The sequence below is a fragment of the Chenopodium album genome, chromosome 6 (assembly GCF_948465745.1).
Source record: "Chenopodium album chromosome 6, dcCheAlbu1.1, whole genome shotgun sequence".
Taxonomy (NCBI): domain Eukaryota; kingdom Viridiplantae; phylum Streptophyta; class Magnoliopsida; order Caryophyllales; family Amaranthaceae; genus Chenopodium; species Chenopodium album.
The window spans coordinates 56,816,787-56,836,585 of NC_137839.1; the positions used below are offsets into that span (position 1 = coordinate 56,816,787).

Below are 19,799 nucleotides of genomic sequence, written 5' to 3' on the forward strand. Positions count from 1 at the left end.
CCTCAACTCCACGTCAAATAAATCATAAAGTTGGAAGTTTACAATATCTAAAATACATAGGGTCATTCGTCAAACTCAATAAACTTTCCTTTTTAGGTAATAATCAAAGTACACATAAGTTAATTACTGAGCTATAAGATCACAAAATTCACACTTGTGTTCTACGTATCAAACAAGGTTTACGAGAAGAAAATTAAAAAAAAAAAAATTACATCTTCTTCCTCTAATCGATTTGCTCATTATATAGCTTTGTATCCTAAAATTGCGTCTTCTTATATAGGTTTGGACATTAATTTTGTTTTTTGGTTTGTGTAATCTGAAATTTAAACCATCTTTCTATAAGATAAAAAAAAAAACATGTATTTAAAGCAACCAATCAAAATTGAAATTTAGACTAACAATAAAATGTGTTAGATTTAAGATCTATTTGAAGAATATTGCCTATATGATGGCTATTGATTGCTTATTTTTAGGATATATAGTTACTAAATGATACATAAGTTATCCCATATAAATTGTTGTCCAAATCTTTTTCAAATATTATATTATAATATCTAACATACTATTTAGGAAATAAATCAATGATATATAATAGTGTTGTTATTAGTTATTTTTTGTGGCACATAAATATAGACTTTAAATTTAAAATGAAACTAAACTAATAAAAAAAAGATACACGTAGAGTCGTAGTACTAACCATTGGGTAAAAAACTAGATATAAGGAGTTGAATATTGGTTTTTCTAATATATAAATACAAAATTATATTTACTATATTTAACAATTTACTATATTTAACAATTCTGCTCTACTAGCCAAACAAATGTGGCGTTTAATTCATCATCAACAGCTTTTAGTTTCGAGGATCTATCATGCTCGATATCCTCACCTTTTAAACTATAAAGCTACTTCTCTTCCTTCCCGTCCTTTATGGGGAAGTCAAAGTTTGTCAGAAGGAGCTCGCGTTCTTTCTCATGGAGTTAGGTGGAAAGTGGGCTCTGGTTCTCAGATTAATATCCTTGCTGACAGCTGGGTTCCAGGAGTTTCTGTTCGTTTTAAAGAATCTTCCTCGACTTCTGAGTTTCCTTCTATGGTTTTGTAGATTATTGATCCTGTTTCTCAGGCTTGAGATAGTACTCGCATCAGGCAGCTTTTTCCTCCTGATACGACAGATTCCATTCTTGGAATGGAAAGACCACAGGAAAAGATAGATGACTTTGTTTACTGGAAATTCACTCGGGATGGATCGTTCACTACGAAATCAGCTTATGACCACTTGTTGACCCAGACCTGGTCAGAAAGGACCTCTTCCTCTACTATCCTTCCTCATTTGTGGAGGAAATTTTGGGGATTTCCGATTCTTCCAAAATGGAAGCTTTTTGTTTGGAAAATCTTACATAATGCTCTTCCCACGGCGGCTGTTTTAATCCTAAAAGGAATTCCAATTTATTCTACATGTGGTTTCTGTCACCATCACCAGGAAACAATTTCTCATATTTTTCAACAATGTGAATTTTCTTGTTTGGTCCGTGTTTCTCACCCTTTAGTTCAGCTTCGAACTATGCCTTTGGATCAAGAATTTACTGCATGGCTGATGAAATCTATAACGGGTTTGACGGCCTCTAAGGACTGGGGTGCTTTGGATGGTCTCTTAGCTTTCCTTTGGGCTATCTGGATAACAAGGAACAATTATCGGTTCCGTTCAGAGGTTTTTTCTCCAGCTGGACTTCTTGCTGTGGTTGATTCCTGGGTTACTCGATGTAGTAACGCTAGGAATTTAACTGATCTTTATCAGCCCTCAATTCCTCCAGGATTTGTGTCTTCTGCTCCAAAGTATTTGGGGTCTGCTGAGTTTTCTGATGAGTATGATATATGTCTTTCCTTTGATGGAGCATGGAATGCAAAGGATCAACGTGCGGGTACGGGTTGGTACTTATCTGGTACTCCTACTTCACCAGCCATATGGGGAGGGGCTCAAGCAGGTTTTGCTTCTTCCGCCCTTCATTCTGAACTGTTTGCTTGTCTCCTTGGATTAAAACAAGTTTGTGAGAAAGGTTATTCCAAGGGTTAAGGTTTTTACGGACTGCGGCTTGGTTTGTTCTTTACTCTGGGGTCACCTTTCGGATTCTATTTCGGTATGTTGGACTTTGCGAGAAATTAGGCAGATCATTGCGAACTTCGGCAAGTTTGACATTCAGAGGGTTCCAAGACAACACATTGTTCGTGCACATCAATTGGCTGGTTCAGCTCGTAGTCGTCAATTAATTTGTTGTCGTGAGTTTGTAGTTCTCTTTGTCAAAAAAAAAATAAATAAAAAAAAAAAAAAAACAAAAAAAAAAAAGTTTGCCATGTAATTGTTTACCTCCACGTTTTTTTTTTCATTTGGTTATTATATATTTATATGAGATTCGTCCAATTTTAGGATATGACATTACTTATATATTTAGAATTGGTCTCAATCTCCTTAATTATTGTAAAATTATAATAATACCAAAGACGGTTCATTATTTTAATTAATATATAATAAATTAGTATCCAAGTAATCCAACATTCCTAACCATTGGGTCACATGATAGATAAGAAGATAATCATCTAATTTGACAATTAGGTTGCCATTAGAATAGCTATAAAGGTGGTTTGATTGAGAGTTAATTTAATTTTGAGGAATATATATGCATACAAAAATCAAACCACAATAGCTGATATATAAGTGATCATTCATATCAAACTTGGTATATGTACATTGTGACTTGGCTAGTGAATGAGGATTGAAGACTACAATCCTATTTGCTGTCAATTAAGAAAAATATTAGGATATTAATGCATGCACAGTATGAACTAATAATTAGCAATGTCCAAAATAAACAATAATATTGCTTTTTATAGGTAATGTCCTATTAGCATTTGGGTTAATGCCTTATATGCAAACAGAATTGAAAACTATATCTTTTTTTTTCGGATCAACCAAGTATTCCAAAACAAAAATCGTTGTCTTCTCCAATTTGCACACAAACCCAGATTTCGAAAAATTGTTAATTTTTTTTTTTATTTTCGCATACATATAAAGACCGATTTTTCATCCTTTGTTTGCGATTATCCAATTAACATATATTGTTTTAGGATTAAAAACAATCCTAGATTCACACATGAATCCAAATTTCGCATGAACTCTTCACATATAATATGTAAATCGATTGATGGTGCTTGGAAGAAGAATAAACTACCTTTGATGAATACGTGGAGAGCGGCAGTAGGATGGATTATCAAGGATAATGGTATAGTAATTGATTGGGGAAAAGCCCATGTTTTTGCCTCTACCCCAACTCAAACAGAAGCCATGGCTGCTTTTATAGCTATAAAAAATCCAAGCCTTAGAGGGAGTAATGTCTTGATGCTCACTGACTCAAGTGATTTGGTGAAGGCTTTTAATGACAGTAGCAATGCAAAGAGGGAAATTAAGCAATTAGTGCTTGATATCAAACAGGCAGTTAGAGAGTTAGGAAATTTTGCTTTTGTAAAAGTCAATAGACTTAATGTAAAGAAGCTCACAAGCTAGCTGTAGCAGCTAGGAAGGGTATGTAATTGGCTTGCTTTCTTGATTGTCCAAAAAAAAAAAAAATATGTAAATCCATGTATATTTTCAATTTTCACTGTGTGCGAGTGTAGTGATGGTCCAAATATGTAAATCGATGCATAGTGTTTGACCAAGGTTAAAAAAAAATTTAAAAATTCGGCCAATGATAAATCAGTATAGTGATGGTCCAAATAAAGTGAACCATAGTAGAAACATCCTAGAAATACAAAATAATTATTTAGCATCCATAGTTCCCTGTTGTATTTTTATTTCCCTCTCCTCTTTAGGCACCTGCAAACTGCATATGTTGGAGAGCTTAATGTCACAATATAAAAGTTATTTTAATGTGCTCCGCAGATATTATATCATGATTTTCATTTAATTTTTCGTAGACTAGTTGTGAACTTGTGATATCTAATACTCCGTATCAAGCCTCAAGCGCAATACATTCAAAAGGGTAAGTCAATGATAAAAAAAAATGCTAGGCAAGTGGAAATAATTGATTGTTTGATTCATGTTTGTATAAAAAGTGGACTTACTCAAAGAGTTACAAGTTACAACATCTGCAACGGTATGAAGACTTGGAACTAATAGTAGCATGCCCAGAAAGACATTAAAAAATTTAATGGAAATCACATAGCAGCCAGAGTAAAAAAAAAAAACATTCACATTTACAATAGCAGCACATAAATCATAGTGGCTGTTGTTCAGAGTTAGCTTTGCCAACAAAGAGTGCCATCACAAAAACACAACATACATACTGATTCAGGATAAAGGTTCTCTGGTGTGGTCACGACTCCAACAAAACACCAGCTCGTGCAGTTCTTACTAACTGATGTGAGTATCAACTAGGAACACAGTGCTTCCCCTGTGCAGGGGTTCATATGGCTGTATGTTCGTATTAGAAGCTCACCAACAAGAGACTAAGGAGAAAAAAAAATAAAAACAAAAGGGAGAAGCAGTGATGCAGGGCTGCACTATTTCCAGCTGACTGACTTGAGCACCCAAGTTGGCACCTTGTTCCTTGATACGGAAGTTCGTGGATTAGAAAGTGGTTTGCACTCAGGTCCCTTGCAATTGTCCCAAAACGAGTGTCCCCAGGCAAAACCACCGTCACTTTCTCAAAGATCTCCACAGTCAAAAGTCTGAATAGTTTCTTACATTCTTCAGTGAAAGCTGTAAAGTTCATTGATCCAGATCTATCCGACACATCAAACTTGAATGTTATGCTGCATATAAGAACAGTAGGTACGTGTAGGTATAGACAGATTCACTTGCATTAACAATACCTACGGCACCCCTCATGCAAGCAATACTTGCAAGTATAGGGAGCACCAGTAGGAACTTCAAGCAGTTTACCACATTTGTTGGAACCAGGAAACACAACAAACTGAACAAAGTCAACATCATGAATTGATCAGGTTCAGGTATAATGACTTGCAACCAATGCTTCCCTACTAGGAGTATGTTGTGCGGCTGACAAATCAAACGCTTAAGAAGTCAGGCGTCTTTTTTATTCTCTTTTTTGTTTTTTAGTGTGTGTGTGTGTGTTGTGTGTATAAAGTTGGTATCAGACAACAGATGCATTTTATGTATATATATAATGACAATTTGTTTCCACACCACAAGGGTTAATGTAAATGAATGTGAAACAGAGTGTAGAGAACCTTTCTCAGTTTGATGCTTCCAATTTGTCTAATGACATTCTGAGGATGAATTTTAAATTTCCCAAATTCATGCCATTTGGTCGCTTAACATGAGCATATTTGCTGCAACCCTGCAGGCACACCAATGGTTTTTTCAAACTTAAGCAGAAAATTCGGGGATTGCAAGCGTATAACAAATTAGACAAAGTTGAGAGGTGGACCATGCACACAAGTTCTCAGGTTGTTGAAAATGCTAGTTGGCAGAGAAAATCCTGTTTGGAAAACATAGAGAAGCACTAAGGCTCAGAATTTTTGTTTTTTAACAAACTTAGGTTGGTGTAACATAACACCTTTGTAAGCCGAAGGTTTCAAGGTGAGGAAATTTTAGGTTATTAGTTTCAGCAAAATCATCCCAAGCAGATATTGTCATTGACTGCTCTATACTTAACAGTAAAAGAGCCTAAAGTCGGACAAATGACTTTCAGTGGAAGAATTAAACTGAGCAGCAGACAACTGGCTAACCAGTGGGTTTGATCACAATTAATTTTGCGCACTGGATGATCAACTCCGTGCACTGTTGTCGAATTTAAAGCTCACTAACAAAAAAGATTACTCCCAATACATCCGCAAATAGGTTAAAGACAGGTGTAAATGGCTGTCAAAAAAAACTATTTGCAAAAGATTTATAAGGAAATACCATAGCAATCAGTTTGGTTGTTTGTGTGTGGGATAGCTGCAATTGAAACATACTTGGGTAGGACAGGTGCCTTATCAGTACTTAGCGTCTGTATTATGGCTTGGCCTCCAAAACACATCTAGAAGTCATCAGGCCTGGCTGCATACCGACTTACAAGTCAACAACTGGTCTAAGTGATGCATTGGCTATTTCATTGTCCTTGACCTTTTGCAGGAAATCTTTGTATTCCTCAATCTGGTTCTAAAACATTGTTACAGCATAGTGTTTTCTGTGCATTTATGGCATGTAGACAGAAGCATTAGTTGCAATGCCTTTTGCAACAATTATACAAGGAATCATGTCCACCTTGCTCATGTGATTGTTTTGACTACAAACTAATGTACCTAAGCTAGTTTGGGCTCATTCTTTGTGTATTCGGAATGAATCCGGTAAGGTAGTTCTATCGTTAGCATGCATTTCATGTCTGTAAAGCTAATGGGGAAAAAAAACGAGGAGCAAAGTGGGGGTTGGATAAAAGCCAGGAATTTGTATTCAACTGGAACAAACAAAAAGTTAACGGGGTACAAATAAGCAGCTTATAGAAAATCGTAAATATTTAGACCAATAAATGAATCCATCTATTTTCAACTTGTTTTTCCATACCATATAACAATATATATCGATGACTCAATCTATATAATACGGAGTACAATACTACACAATAGCCTTAATCACAGCTAAATAACTAGAAGACATCAACTTCCTATAGACCATCAAACATCAAAGTGATCAAAGTCTACATGGAAATTTTATTTTGGTAAAATACAGATTATTTTTTAGTCTCTTCGTTGAATGTTTGCCTCATTTCTCCTTATAGGGATTTAAACTATTGGTGGTGCTAGATGTTCTAAGGGATACAGGGATTGCAAAATGGTATTCACAGTACAAAATATAGGCTGTGTCAGTTACAACACAACAGAGGAGACAATTTTGAAGGGCCAAAAAATTGTTGGACAATGTTCCTTACTTGGCAATATATAGCGTTTTGTGATGTCTTGGAATCATTGCCAAAAGTTGCTGCTGCCTAAGGCCTTCCATCTCCATATACGTGTGGCAAGTGAGAAGTTTCTGAAGACAAAATGATCAGCTCCAAAATATAAGGAATAAAGAAAAAAAAAAGAAAGAGATGAGTAAAACAGATAAATGGGAAATGGCAGCACAAAGCAGAATAATCCACATGGTGATGAGAAAGAAACTATACCTAATTTAGACATGTTACTTTCAGCTCTGAGTTTGACACATCTGAAGTTTGTTGCTCAAGAAGGTCAGTCAATTTGTACGCAACTGTGCCTAGGTGATCTTCAGCATTTACTAGAGCTCATGCAGCATAATCTTTTAGGTTGTCCAATACCCTGTGGCATAATTCACACAAAAAATCATAAAGGAAGACTAAAGAAAAAACATCACAAATAACTCAGAGAGTTGTGTGTGTGCTGTGCGTGTGTGTAAGTGTGCAATAATTATACTGTAACATTACATTTGTTTCTGCTCACTTAGAAGATAAGACGTCTTGCAGTATTCAGCGGCAGAGTAAAGCTGAGGTCTCAGATTCTTGAGTTCCTGTAAAGCAATAGAACAAAAATTATCATAATTAAATAGACAAGACAACAAAGAGTAAAAATACAATGACGAACAGACACAATAATTGACTTCTTAGAAATAATGAAGATTTAGGGATTACTATATGCATAAATCAATGAGTTAGCTGCATTAGCAGCTTTATTATTGCTTCCCACTTCTCCCAAGTGTAATTGCTGCTTAACAAACACAGAGTAGAAAGGAAATCACATGGATCAAGCTGAGAAAAAGGTGCAGATGTTCCTCCAGCAGGAGTGCAGGACACGGCTAATTCATTCAACATTACACACTTTAGTTATATTTACAATAAAGAGCTAAGAAAATGTTCAGCACATATATCCTTCTATGTTTCACAGTATTCCTTGGCATAATTATTTAACCTTTTACATTCAAAACGAAGTAATAGGCCGTAGTAAAAATATAATGAAATCACTCTTTTCAGTGAGATGCCTGTGAGGCATAAAGAGCTCCATACAACATATTAACTCAAGATTCTCAATCGAGCAACCATCTACCACCCCATCAAGATTTCTAATCTGGAGGAAGATGGAGACGACAGATGTGGCTACAGCATAAATATACCAAGTTTTAATTAAATAGTCACAATTATATCTTTATTAGAGTAGAAGTGCATATACATCCATAAATCCATAGCTTATTAAGCTTCAAACTTCATCCTACAATGAGCTCTGGACATCCTATGAGGCTAGGAAGCACTATTAACCATCAACTCACTTTATTACAAGTATAGAACCATGTTTGGATAGCTATTTTACTCAAGCAAAGAATTGTCCTTATCACTTTTAAACAAGAAAGGGACTTTATTAAGCTCTAGGCATTAAGCCCCTCTCAAAACACACCAAAACCGTTCGTTTTCTCTTTAACACTCCCCCACCTTACATCTTTGTATCCCAACAACATTAAGCTGACAATTTTCCTTAACAACCAAAAGAACTCCTCTATCATATACATATAATCCCTAAAGCACTCGTTGTAACAGAACTGAACCCGCTCAATGTAGTTTCCTGAATGCAACATTCGTCAATTCATCAAGATTTTCCCTGAATACAACAGTTTATTTCATCGTGCCCTTCCCCAAATACAGCAGCTAATCAGCTATATACATTTCGCATTTCTAGTAAAGCACTTGCTTATCTTGCAAACATAACTCGAGAAAGTGAGCGCCAAAAACAGAAATGTGCCTTCCATTCACATCATCTCGATTCAAACCAAAACACCATCAGTATAATTCTACTAATTTCCCATTCAATATTAATTGTTAAACACTTGGAAGCATTTGTCCATAATCTGTCCAAACTACCAGTACATTCTTTAAGATGAATAATGTTACTGTACATTAATTTTTAAAAATGCAATTTGTATGAATAAACAATAAATCCTACCTCCGATTTTTATTATTTATTATTTGCAACTTTGGAATATATAAAAATCGAGGTAGTATTTTAATAGAACTACAGATTACAGGAATTAGTCTATATTTAGCAAGAAGTTAATGAAAAGAAATTATTAGACAAAATATAAGATTTTTAAAAAAAAATCCAATTATAGCCAATTAATGATTCATCATGTGAAAATCACTTTGTAATAATTGCATCATCAAGAAAAACAAATAATAAGTCTTACAAAAAAAAAATCAAGCTCATAAACATGGAAATCCAGATCTAGCAATATGAAAATGAGGAGAGAGAGAGAAATTACCTCGTCATCCTCAAAGAATAGCCGTTGGTACCATGTCCTCAAACATTAGCTGTTGACTTAATAAGTTAATATGATATGGGAGAGAGCTTCGAGCTCCTCCAATGGCAGAATTTCTGGGTTTGATTGAGAAAGAAGAGAGAGAAACAGAGGAAAGAGAGAAGAATTGTATTCATGTATTGCATGTTGTATTTCTACTGTTTAGGGTTACTAAATGCAGGAGTGAAGTATACAACTGCTCCCTAAACTTAGTCAAAAGTTGCACTTTACTCGCTAAACTCTTAAAAGTTGTAATTTACTCACTACTCAGGTGACTGGAGGTCATTTTTTTACTCACTGGAGGTTAACTCCCTAAACTTTGCCTAAACTATTATACTAATAGGTAAACTCCCTAAACTTTGGTATTTTTTTTTTTTTTTATATTTTTTAATTTAACAATCTAATCATACATTTGAAAGCCAATGGAAACCCTAAATTTAAATTCTAAAACTAATTAAATTTTTGACTTGAAAGGAAATTATTTATTTATTTATTTTCCTTTGCATTAGTTTGGTTCAATTTTTTTTTTTTTAATTAGATAATCCATATACATTAACATCGTAGTAGAAAGAATGACTTACCAAATCAAATAATCATGAATCGGATTGTTTTTCGAACAAGATGAGCATATTCATTGTGTGTCACTATACATCACAAAGTAATTAGTTTGAATGTTTGATATATTATACACATTAAACTCAACAAAATTTATAATTAATAGACTTTAGTAAAGAACATAGTACTAAAAATCCCTTATTGTCTCCTTAAAAAAAATCCCTCATCGTCGTATGAATTTGCAGTTGCGTGTGATGATTTTAAAAACAAAAACCCTACTTAAAATTCCAATTTTTTGTGATACGATCATCATGATCTAGAAAATGATGGTTGCTTAATTAATAGCAGTTGATATGGCTATAAAGTTTTCTAACTAAAAAGCCCAAAAACACAAAATTTTAAAACAAACCCAAAATATTAATTAAAAACCAAAAAAATTGAACTAAACCAATTCAAAGGAGATGAATAAATAAAAAGAAATAAATAAATACATAACTTCCTTCTAAATCAATATTTTAGCTAGTTATGGAATTAAAATGTTTTGTCACTACTATGTACTTCGTATTATATTAAGGGTTTTTTTTTTTAAAAAAAAAAAAGAACTAAAGCAGACTGAAAATAATTATTAAAGGAAGAGAAACTATAATTAGCTATTTATTAAAAAAAAAAAAAATACAGTACTTTACAGAGTATTTTTTTTTTTAATTTTTGTGTGTGTGGAAGCTTTCTTCACTTTCTATTTTACAAAATAATAACAGAGTATCAAAAATTCATTGGAGTATATATATTGATAGTTGTTGTTAGAATTTATTTTATATAATAATCGATTTGTAATTATTATTATTATTATTATTATTATTATTATTATTATTTATTATTATTATTATTATTATTATTATTATTATTATTATTATTATTATTATTATTATTATTATTATTATTATTATTATTATTATTATTATTATTATTATTATTATTATTATTAAGGAGTAGTATTTTTTGTAATGGTTAGTTAATTAAAAATCATGTGTGGAAGTTTAGGGAGTTGTCAGAAAGTTTAGGGAGTTCTTGCATTTTACCTGTTATTGAAGGTCAAAACTCAGGTGAGTGAGTGAAATGCAACTTTTGAAAGTTTAGTGAGTGATCAGCAACTTTGTGCTAAGTTTAGGGAGTGACTTTATACTTTACTCCTAAATGCAGGATAAATTTACCTAAACGGAGAATAAATTTAAAAAAAAAATAAAATTATATTTCAATTTTATCCTTGTTTTAACTTAATCCCTTACACTCCTAATTATATAATCATTTCTATTGTTTAATTTACAACTATATTTTAATGTATTCAATCTTAATCCTATTTAATATTAAATACAAGTGCACTACAACATTTTTTAGAGGTATGAAAATTATATGCTGTAATAGATGAACAATTAAACAAAATAAAATTTACATCTTATACGGCTAAGATTTTTGAAGGTCTCTAGCACTCCTCGTATACGATTTCCGAGGGTCTCCAATACCCTGCGGCTAAGATTTCTAGGGGTCTTTAGTACCCCTTCGGATAAGATTTCCGGGGGTAAATAGTACCCCGAAAAACATAGAAGGGGGTACTTATAATGAAAAATTACAACAATTAAACAAAAAAAATTAAACGAAAAAAATCTAAGACCGGATGGTTTATGAGCGGTGAACGACTTCTTCATCTCTAGGGCTCTGATTGAAGAATTTTAAAGGAAATGGTGAAATGAAATAAATTACAAAAAAAAAAAATGGTGACTGAAATGAAAAAAATTGGTGAGTAAAATGAATTGCAAAATAAAAAATGTGAAAACTAAAAGCCAAGTGAAATGGTGAATCAGTTTTTTCCTTTTGAAAAAGGGTATTTCAATCTTTTTATTATTGTTGTATCATTAATTAATTTCTGCATTTAGGTTATTTTGTATTGCATTTAGTACTTGCGATTGTTTATTACAGTATTTATGTTGGTGGAATCCACGTCATGGACACACATGGACACTACATTATTTGTCCCAAAATCTACAAGTTCATAGACTGGCTTAGGGAAATTAAGGCATTCAGACATCTGGGCCAGTAGAGGCGGGATTTGAATGCAAATTTTGCTCGGCTGGAGCCATGACCTGTAATAGGCAAAGCTAAGCTTAAGACGATATAGCAGCATAGACAGAACGCTGTAGTTAAGTGTCCCACCCCTGCTAGGCTATCAAAGAGAGGAAAGAATGTCAAGTTGGCAAAGTCAAGCATAAGCAGGCCAAAGAACTATGTGAGGAAGGGATAACTAAAAAGACATAATTCATGCAGTGGCCCTAGTTGTCTAACACTCTAACCCATCAGGATGGCCTGTTCTTGCACACTGTAGGAATATCAAAGAATGTATAGATAAATAGCATATGCAAGAATACAACAACTAAAGGTAGCATACAAAGAGCTAGCTAATGTGTTTATTTTTACCTATAAAACTTGAGAAGCAAAGTTGATAGGCAACTCATTTTTGGACTAACTAGTTGAGCCATCGCGCTCAAGCCAAATATTAAGTGTCAGTGTAAGTAAAGGTGTAATAATATTAATGGTTGTATTTATCGTTAAGAGTAGAATGAAATTATTGTTGTTGTTTTGTTAGATTATAATTTGATGTTTGATGGAAAATGTAAGAATAATAAAACAATTTTGTAATTAAGTATAAATATGTTATTATTCATATTGTCTAAAAGTATATTAATATCGTATACATGTACGTCACCTCTGTAAAAATTATATTAAGTATTTGCTCATTCTTATAGAATGTATTAAACCCTAAAAATCATACAAAAATACTCACCTGTAAATAGTTTTCTCACCCCATAAATGTCATATACAATTACCTCACTTTAAAGTAGTTTGCCCATCTCTAAAAATCATATACAAATTAACTCACTCCTAAATAAATTGCTCGCCCGTAAAGAATTTGCTCACCTTTAAATATTTTGTTCACCCCCAAAGGATTTCCTCACTCCTAAAAATCATATTCAAATTATATTACCCTAAAATAGTTTGTTTTTTTTTTTTTTTTCAAAAGAGCTATCAAATAAAAAAAAAACAATAAAAAACAACAAACGTCAACCCAAAAACTAAAACAGAAAATACAACTGACGCCGCCGGGCACAACCAGCCAACCAGTGAGCAGGAGTAACCCACAAACGAGGAACCTTTTGAACCTGACAAACCAAAAGAGACTGAACTGAATCCCGCAACTCCTGGATAAGCCACCAAGTAGAAATTTCCATTGAACCAGAAGGAGGAAGAAGAGTAAGGAGGGCAGCACAATCTGTATAAACCCGGATTTTTAAAAAGCCTTTGCAAACCCTAAAATAGTTTATCATGCCTAAATAAGTCGCTCACCCTTTAAAAATTGTATACATCAACAAAGGCGGCATCTTGTACCACATATTCTGTGTGGAAATAAAAGCTACCATTAATTACTAATAATAAGCACTATCCTCTATTACACATCAATATTCATCTTGCTTAATTGGTTCTAATTTCACATCCTGAGACCGAGCAACATTTGTCTAGTCGGTATCCTTCAATCGCTTCAAATCCTCAATATTATTTTAGACAAACATGATCATCAGCCAACAACATCAAATAAAATAAGCAAATAAACACCACCACTTTCCTGCCACACATATTGAAAAATTTGAATTCAATGAAAATAAGCGCATTACAATGTATGTATTTACGGAGCTTGAGTATAAATTCAATGAAAATAAACTCACTTAGGGCTTGTTCTCATTGACTGAACTCAGCTGAACTGAACTGAGCTGAACTGGACAGAACGAAACTGAACTGAGCTGAACTGAACTGAATTTATTAATTAGTGATTTTTAACTACGGATTAGTGATCTTTGATTATTTATTGATTATTTATTAGGGTCTGTTCTCATACATTGAAATTCAGTTCAGTTCAGTTCAGCTCCTAATTTCCTTCTCTTATAAAATATTCAGTTCAGTTCTGTTCAGCTGAGTTCAGTTAGTGAGAACAGGCTGTTATTATACATATGTGTATATAAAAATATACATATTAAAATATTTAAGAGAAATATACTATTATTATTATTTATTGATTATTATTATTATTGTTATTGTTATTATTATTATTATTATTATTATTATTATTATTATTATTATTATTATTATTATTATTATTATTATTATTATTATTATTATTATTATTATTATTATCGTCGTTGTAATAAGAGCTTAAAAGAATGAAATTTGGCTTTATATCATTAGCAATATCATTAGATATAAGCTGAACTGAGCTGAACTGAAATGAAATGAACTGAACTGAACTGAAAATAATCGTATGTGAACAAGCCCTTAATGACCTTGAGTCATGACTTTGCATCAATTCAAAACATTCTAAAGCCAAAATTAAAGGGAATCAAAGATTTTCTTACATTTTTTTTTTAATAGAAATTAGATTTAGGTTATGATGAATAAATATTTTAGGGTCTGGGTCCTTAAATTTTAGACCCGACGGGTCTGGGTCGGATCTGGGTCTAAGTTTAATGGGTCGGGTCTGGGTCTGGGTCCAAAAAGTGTAGACCCAGATCCGACCCATGGACCCATTTTTATTTTTATTTTTTTCAATTTTTTTATAAATAATAAATATATATTAGTGATAAATTTTTAAAAAATCACTTAATATACTACATAATTAGAGGTTGAGAAGATAGACTTTAGTGAAAGTGAGCAAATAAAACAGCAAACAACCAAGAAATTAAGTTTTTGCGTAGTATGTTTTTTTTTTTTTTTTTTTTTTTTTTTTTTTTCTTGCGTTGTCTTTACTGTTTAATGAAATAAATTATTTGTGTGTCAAAAATATGAACACATTTTTTTAATGTGTTTTTTTATTATTTTGAAGTAGTAGTATAATTTTAAATTTATAATATATATAAAAAATTATAAAAAATAATAAAAATTATAGTTAGACCCGTTTTAGACCCGAGACCCGCTAGACCCGATGGATCTGGGTCTGGGTCGGATCTGGGTCCACCTCCGAAAATCCGGGTCTAGATCTGGGTCTCAGTGGACCCGACCCAGACCCGACCCATTGCCATCCCTAATCATGATCAACCTAAGCTAATAAAATAATAATAGTGAAGTGAAGCTCACTTTCTATTGGTACTAATAAGAAAATTAGTATAATATAACTCAAATTAGACATGCATAAATATGTATATTGATTATTGAAGCTATACACCATCGACAATGGTTGAGATAGAGAGGAATAGTTAAAAAGAACAAATTTTGGATCAAAAAACAATATTTCGGGACAATGGCTGAGCAACATACTTTCTACCAAGCTAATTTATGGAGAAAATATTGGACCAAAGAAAAAGTACAACAATATAAAATTGCAATCTTGAAACTAAGTACTGCCCTTTTTAATTGTCTTCTCAAGCATGTGACGTGTCAAGTGACGTGTCAAGCAATCCAAATAATTTTTCAAAACATATTTAATAAAAACAACTTACTATGCAATTCAACAAAAATAACCCTGTTGTATACACAAGACTATATATATATATAACATGCAAAATTTTAGTTACAGTATCAGTATTCCACATAGCCATGGGAAATATGCTTATTTAAGAATCAAATATTCTTATTAAGAATTGAATATCGCTTACTAAAAAAAAACAATTAGATCAAAATTTGATTACTATAATCTTTTAAACGTGCTATGTTTTCACTCAGTCCCTTGTTTCTAAAGTTGATCTCCACTCCCTCTCTCTACTTCTCAACACGTCTATTTGTGATATTGCAACATAGAAAATCGTTTACAAAGTCTCTCTATCTATCTATTCTTCAATCAATCAATCAAAACCTTAATCCCATAAGTGGGGTCGGCTAACATGAACCAAATTTGATTATTCCGTGTAGTCATCAACATAAATCTTCTTCCTCTGTTTCTTACAGTCCAATGCTTCATCCTCATGCAAATCCATATACCTCATATCCTTCCTAACTCCTTCCAATCAAGTCATTTTCGGTCTCCCTCTCCCTTGTTTAAGCCCTCCATGGTCCCACTCTTCCACTCTTCTGACAAGTGCACCCTCGGGTCTCCGTCTTACATGCCCAAACCAACGCAGGTGGTTTTCTCTTAGTTTATCTGCAATACTTGCCACACCTACTTTGCGAATAACCTCATTTTTTATTTTATCTCTTAGAGTGTTCCCACACATCCATCTTAACATGTGCATTTCCGTAACCTCCATCTTTTTAATGTGCTCCTTTTTAGAAGCTCAACACCATAGAGCAACACTGGTCTTATGGCAGTCCTATAGAATTTTCCCTTCAACTGTAAAGGAATGCTTCGGTCACATAACACTCCCGTGGCCGCTCTCCTTTTAAGCCACTCCGACTTAATCCTGTGGGCCTCGTCTTGGTCAATGTCACCGTTCTTCTGGATGATCGACCCAAGATACTTAAAACATTCACTCATAGTCAAATCCTTTCCATCCAAACTCACCACTTCATTGCTTGTCCCCCTCTAAGTACCAAAACGACAAACCAAATATTCAGTTTTACTCCGACTTAGCTTAAACCCTCTAGATTCCAACCTTTGCCTCCATTGCTCCAACTTGGCATTAACCCCCCCATCCTTAGTTTCATCCACCAATACGATATCATCCGTGAATAACATACACCATGGAACCTATTAAGGGAGCATATTGCAAATGGGAGGACCTACGTACTGAGATAGAGTGCTGGACAACATTGTCTTTGTTATTTTAGATTAGAATCATCATATATTTTGTGGTTAACACTTTGTTTTCCTTCCTTATATTTTCAAACTTTCTTCTACAATTATGTGATTTAAGATAATACCATTGTCGAAGTGTATTGTCCACATCACCAAAGATATATCTTTAGTTTACTTTAGTTTATACTGTCCATATAGCCAAAGTATGCTAAAAATGCTTTATAATAGCAACTAGGTTCTTCTCCACTGATGTTTCAGTTAGGATCCGACAACCCGAGAGCCCGAGTTTGAGATCCGAGATCAGTGATGCTCCTATCGTCCAGACGACAGGGAACAGAGATTGGCTAACCCCGGGGTGGTCCGGGGAAAACCACTCCGATGATAAGTCAGAAACTGTTTAAGAAGAAGAAGAAGAAGAAGAAGAAGAAGAAGAAGAAGAAGAAGAAGAAGAAGAAGAAGAAGAAGAAGAAGAAGAAGAAGAAGATTTGATGATATGAAGAGAAAGTAGAGAGAGAGTAACAAATGCTAACCTTAATTATGAGGTTAAACTTGATATTTATAGCACTTCTAAATGATAGGTGGTTATATGGCATGCAGAGTTCTTCTCGCCAAGTGTTAATTCAAGCTGTCGCTGCCACGTGCCAATGGCCGACATGCCGACATGTCTACTTTACGCATAACCACCGATATGTTCAACCTGTATTGTGGATCCATACCTGAATTTATATAGATGTCAACATTGTCTATGGTATCGGTTTATTTTACGATATCTTCCCGTACAACTAGCCCCCCAAGTGAGGACATGAGATTAGAAATCAATGTTATCACTTTGTATGATGCTCAAACGTTTAACACCTTCGCGTTTCTTGCACTCTGTCTAGCACTTTCCTGTTTTTCTAATTTGTAATATTTAGGATGACTTCTTGAAAAATTCTTTGTGATATGAATCTATAAAATTTGTGGGTTCTATGTCTTTGACATTATACTCTTTGTGTGCCGACAACAGACAAGGTTTACACGACAAAATAACTAGGAGCGAAAAAACTCCGTTTCCCCCCCCAAGTGACCTTGTGTACCGATAGCAGACAAGGTCTACTTGACAGAATATCTATGAGCGAATAAACTCCGTTTCCCCCCCAAGTGACCTTGTGTGCCGAAAGCAGACAGGGTCTACTTGACAAAATATGTGGGAGCGAAAAAACTCCGGTTTCCTCCCCAAGTGACCTTGTGTGCAGATAGCAAACAAGGTCTACTTGAAAAAATATCTGGGAGCGAAAAAAACTCCGTTCCCCCCCCCCCCCAAGTGACCCTGTGTGCCGATAGTAGACAATGTCTACTTGGCAAAATATCTGGAAGCGAAAAAAATCCGTTTCCCCCCCAAGTGACCTTGTGTGCCGATAGCAGACAAGGTCTACTTGACAAAATATATGGGAGTTAAAAACTTCGTTTTCCCCCTAAGTGACCTTATGTGCCGATAGCAGACAAGGTCTACTTGACAAAATATATGGGAGCGAAAAAACTCCGTTTTCCTCCCCAAGTGACCTTGTGTGCCGATAGCAGACAAGGTTTACTTTGGCTGAAAGCTGGAAGTTTATTAGTCATCGCACAAATGCATTTTTCTTTGGGCGGGAATTTTATTAAGCCAAAGACACGCGTCTTTAATCTTACACTTGCTTTTTTGAAACCTCTTTAATTCTTGTCCGTTGGATTTCTACCTTTCTTTTCAACTGTCGCTTCATATTACCTACTTAAACAATTTTCTCCTCATTTTCACTTGTTTTCTTCTCATTTTAAATTCAATCGGTTTTTTGCTATTCTCTCTTCGTCCTGTCTTCAATTTGTTATTGCTCCGTCGCATTTCAGCCGCTTTTGCTTTTGTGTATTGCATCGTACTGCAAGAAACGTCGTTTGTGTTAACCTCTTAATCTGGTTTATCTTGAAGGTACTTAAGAACCCTAACTCTAATTTAGCATGTTTTCTATTTTTGCAATTTTTGGGTTATTTGCTTTTTTAAATGTTTGATAATAGCATCGAAGAAGAACTGCCTAGTCTTAGTACAGTTAGGAGTTGTCTTATTAAGCAATATTTGGGTAAAGATATCGGCAGAACACAGGGTAATTCGTCATCTCTTTTTGATAATATTGACGATCCTTTTCAACCCTTAACTACTGAGGAGCAAAGGTGGGCTTACATACGCCATAAAGTTATTGCTGACCAAGAGCGAGCCCTTCGACCTAATAACCCTGACATCCCTGACAATACTAAGATTCTAGATATTGAGCCTGTTAGCATTCGTTATCATTTACGCAGCTTTGCCGAGAAACGTTATATTGATCAATACGGCTCTAACGTTGGTAATATAGGTGTAAATACTGCTCCAATGCGAGAACAAAGCGAACCAGTTATCAACCTGAGGCTGCAGCCCATCTAATGCCGAAACAGTTGAGTCAAGCAAGAAGCCTGGGCAATGCCAAGTTGTGAGTTCTTCTGATTCAGTGACAGGCTAAAGTCGTATCACCTGATCAAAAATAATTACCTAAGTCCTCTAGCTTATGCAGATAGGGAAGTAGGGTCGAATCCACTGGGAAACAAGTCTTTCTACTCCTAATTAATTATTATAATCTAAATTATCAAGTAACCAAATTGTTGTTATGGAAAGATATTAAACTACGGAGAATAAGTTTTAGGGAGAAAATCAATAATAAAGAAGACTAGGGCATAGGTTCACCAATAATTAATACTCCAGGGTAAAACATAATAATCAACCATTAACATTGCATAGATAACATGGATCTAACAGGCTCTCGCAATTTATTAGATCTAAGTCTTAATGAAAAATAGCCTATAGTATTAAATTAACATCTGCTCGATTCATCAATTTAATATTGCTATACTTTTACAAGCCATAATTGTAAAGCGTTAAAACAATTCAATAAGATAATATCATGCAATATGAATAATCAATATTAGTCAATCATCAATGCATCAATTAACCAGATCATAAAGGGCTCTCGCTACGTATTACGACCACAAGATTAATCTACCGGTATTAAATCTCATCTCTCGAATCTCGAATTAATATTGTCTAACTCATGCATAAAAGATCTGCGCAAATCTAGTCACAGATCATTAAATCAATCAACAGGAAATTAATCTAGCATTGATAATTAACAATAAATTACCCCTTC

General features: G+C 34.0%; 1 protein-coding gene and 1 long non-coding RNA gene across 5 annotated transcripts; one reads left to right on the top strand and one right to left on the bottom strand.

Moving 5' to 3' along the window:
- Positions 1 to 821: 821 nt before the first annotated feature.
- On the top strand, positions 822 to 3,554 carry LOC145636985 (uncharacterized). The gene is made up of 3 exons (XM_081688511.1): positions 822 to 1,096; positions 1,145 to 2,011; positions 3,119 to 3,554. The coding sequence occupies exons 1-3, from the start codon at positions 822 to 824 to the stop codon at positions 3,552 to 3,554; spliced, it is 1,578 nt and encodes a 525-aa protein (XP_081544637.1).
- A 517-nt stretch (positions 3,555 to 4,071) lies between these two features.
- LOC145636104 (uncharacterized) lies at positions 4,072 to 9,459 on the bottom strand. 4 transcript variants are annotated; one of them, XR_014114024.1, is made up of 7 exons: positions 9,252 to 9,459; positions 7,432 to 7,514; positions 7,156 to 7,306; positions 6,922 to 7,022; positions 5,440 to 5,490; positions 5,240 to 5,349; positions 4,072 to 5,048 (listed from the first exon to the last, which is right to left on the bottom strand). It is a non-coding gene; the product is annotated as an uncharacterized LOC145636104 (long non-coding RNA). The 4 variants fall into 4 exon arrangements; XR_014114023.1 differs by having other exon boundaries at positions 4,072 to 5,349; XR_014114022.1 differs by lacking the exon at positions 5,440 to 5,490 and having other exon boundaries at positions 9,252 to 9,458.
- Positions 9,460 to 19,799: the final 10,340 nt, after the last annotated feature.

Bases quoted from the DNA above. Each gene is read 5' to 3' on its own strand.
- LOC145636985 (XM_081688511.1), top strand. From the start codon at position 822: ATGTGGCGTTTAATTCATCATCAACAGCTTTTAGTTTCGAGGATCTAT. The intron at 1,097-1,144 runs GTAGATTATTGA...TACTCGCATCAG, and splicing joins GAGTTTCCTTCTATGGTTTT to GCAGCTTTTTCCTCCTGATA. The intron at 2,012-3,118 runs GTTTGCTTGTCT...ATATTGTTTTAG, and splicing joins TCCGCCCTTCATTCTGAACT to GATTAAAAACAATCCTAGAT.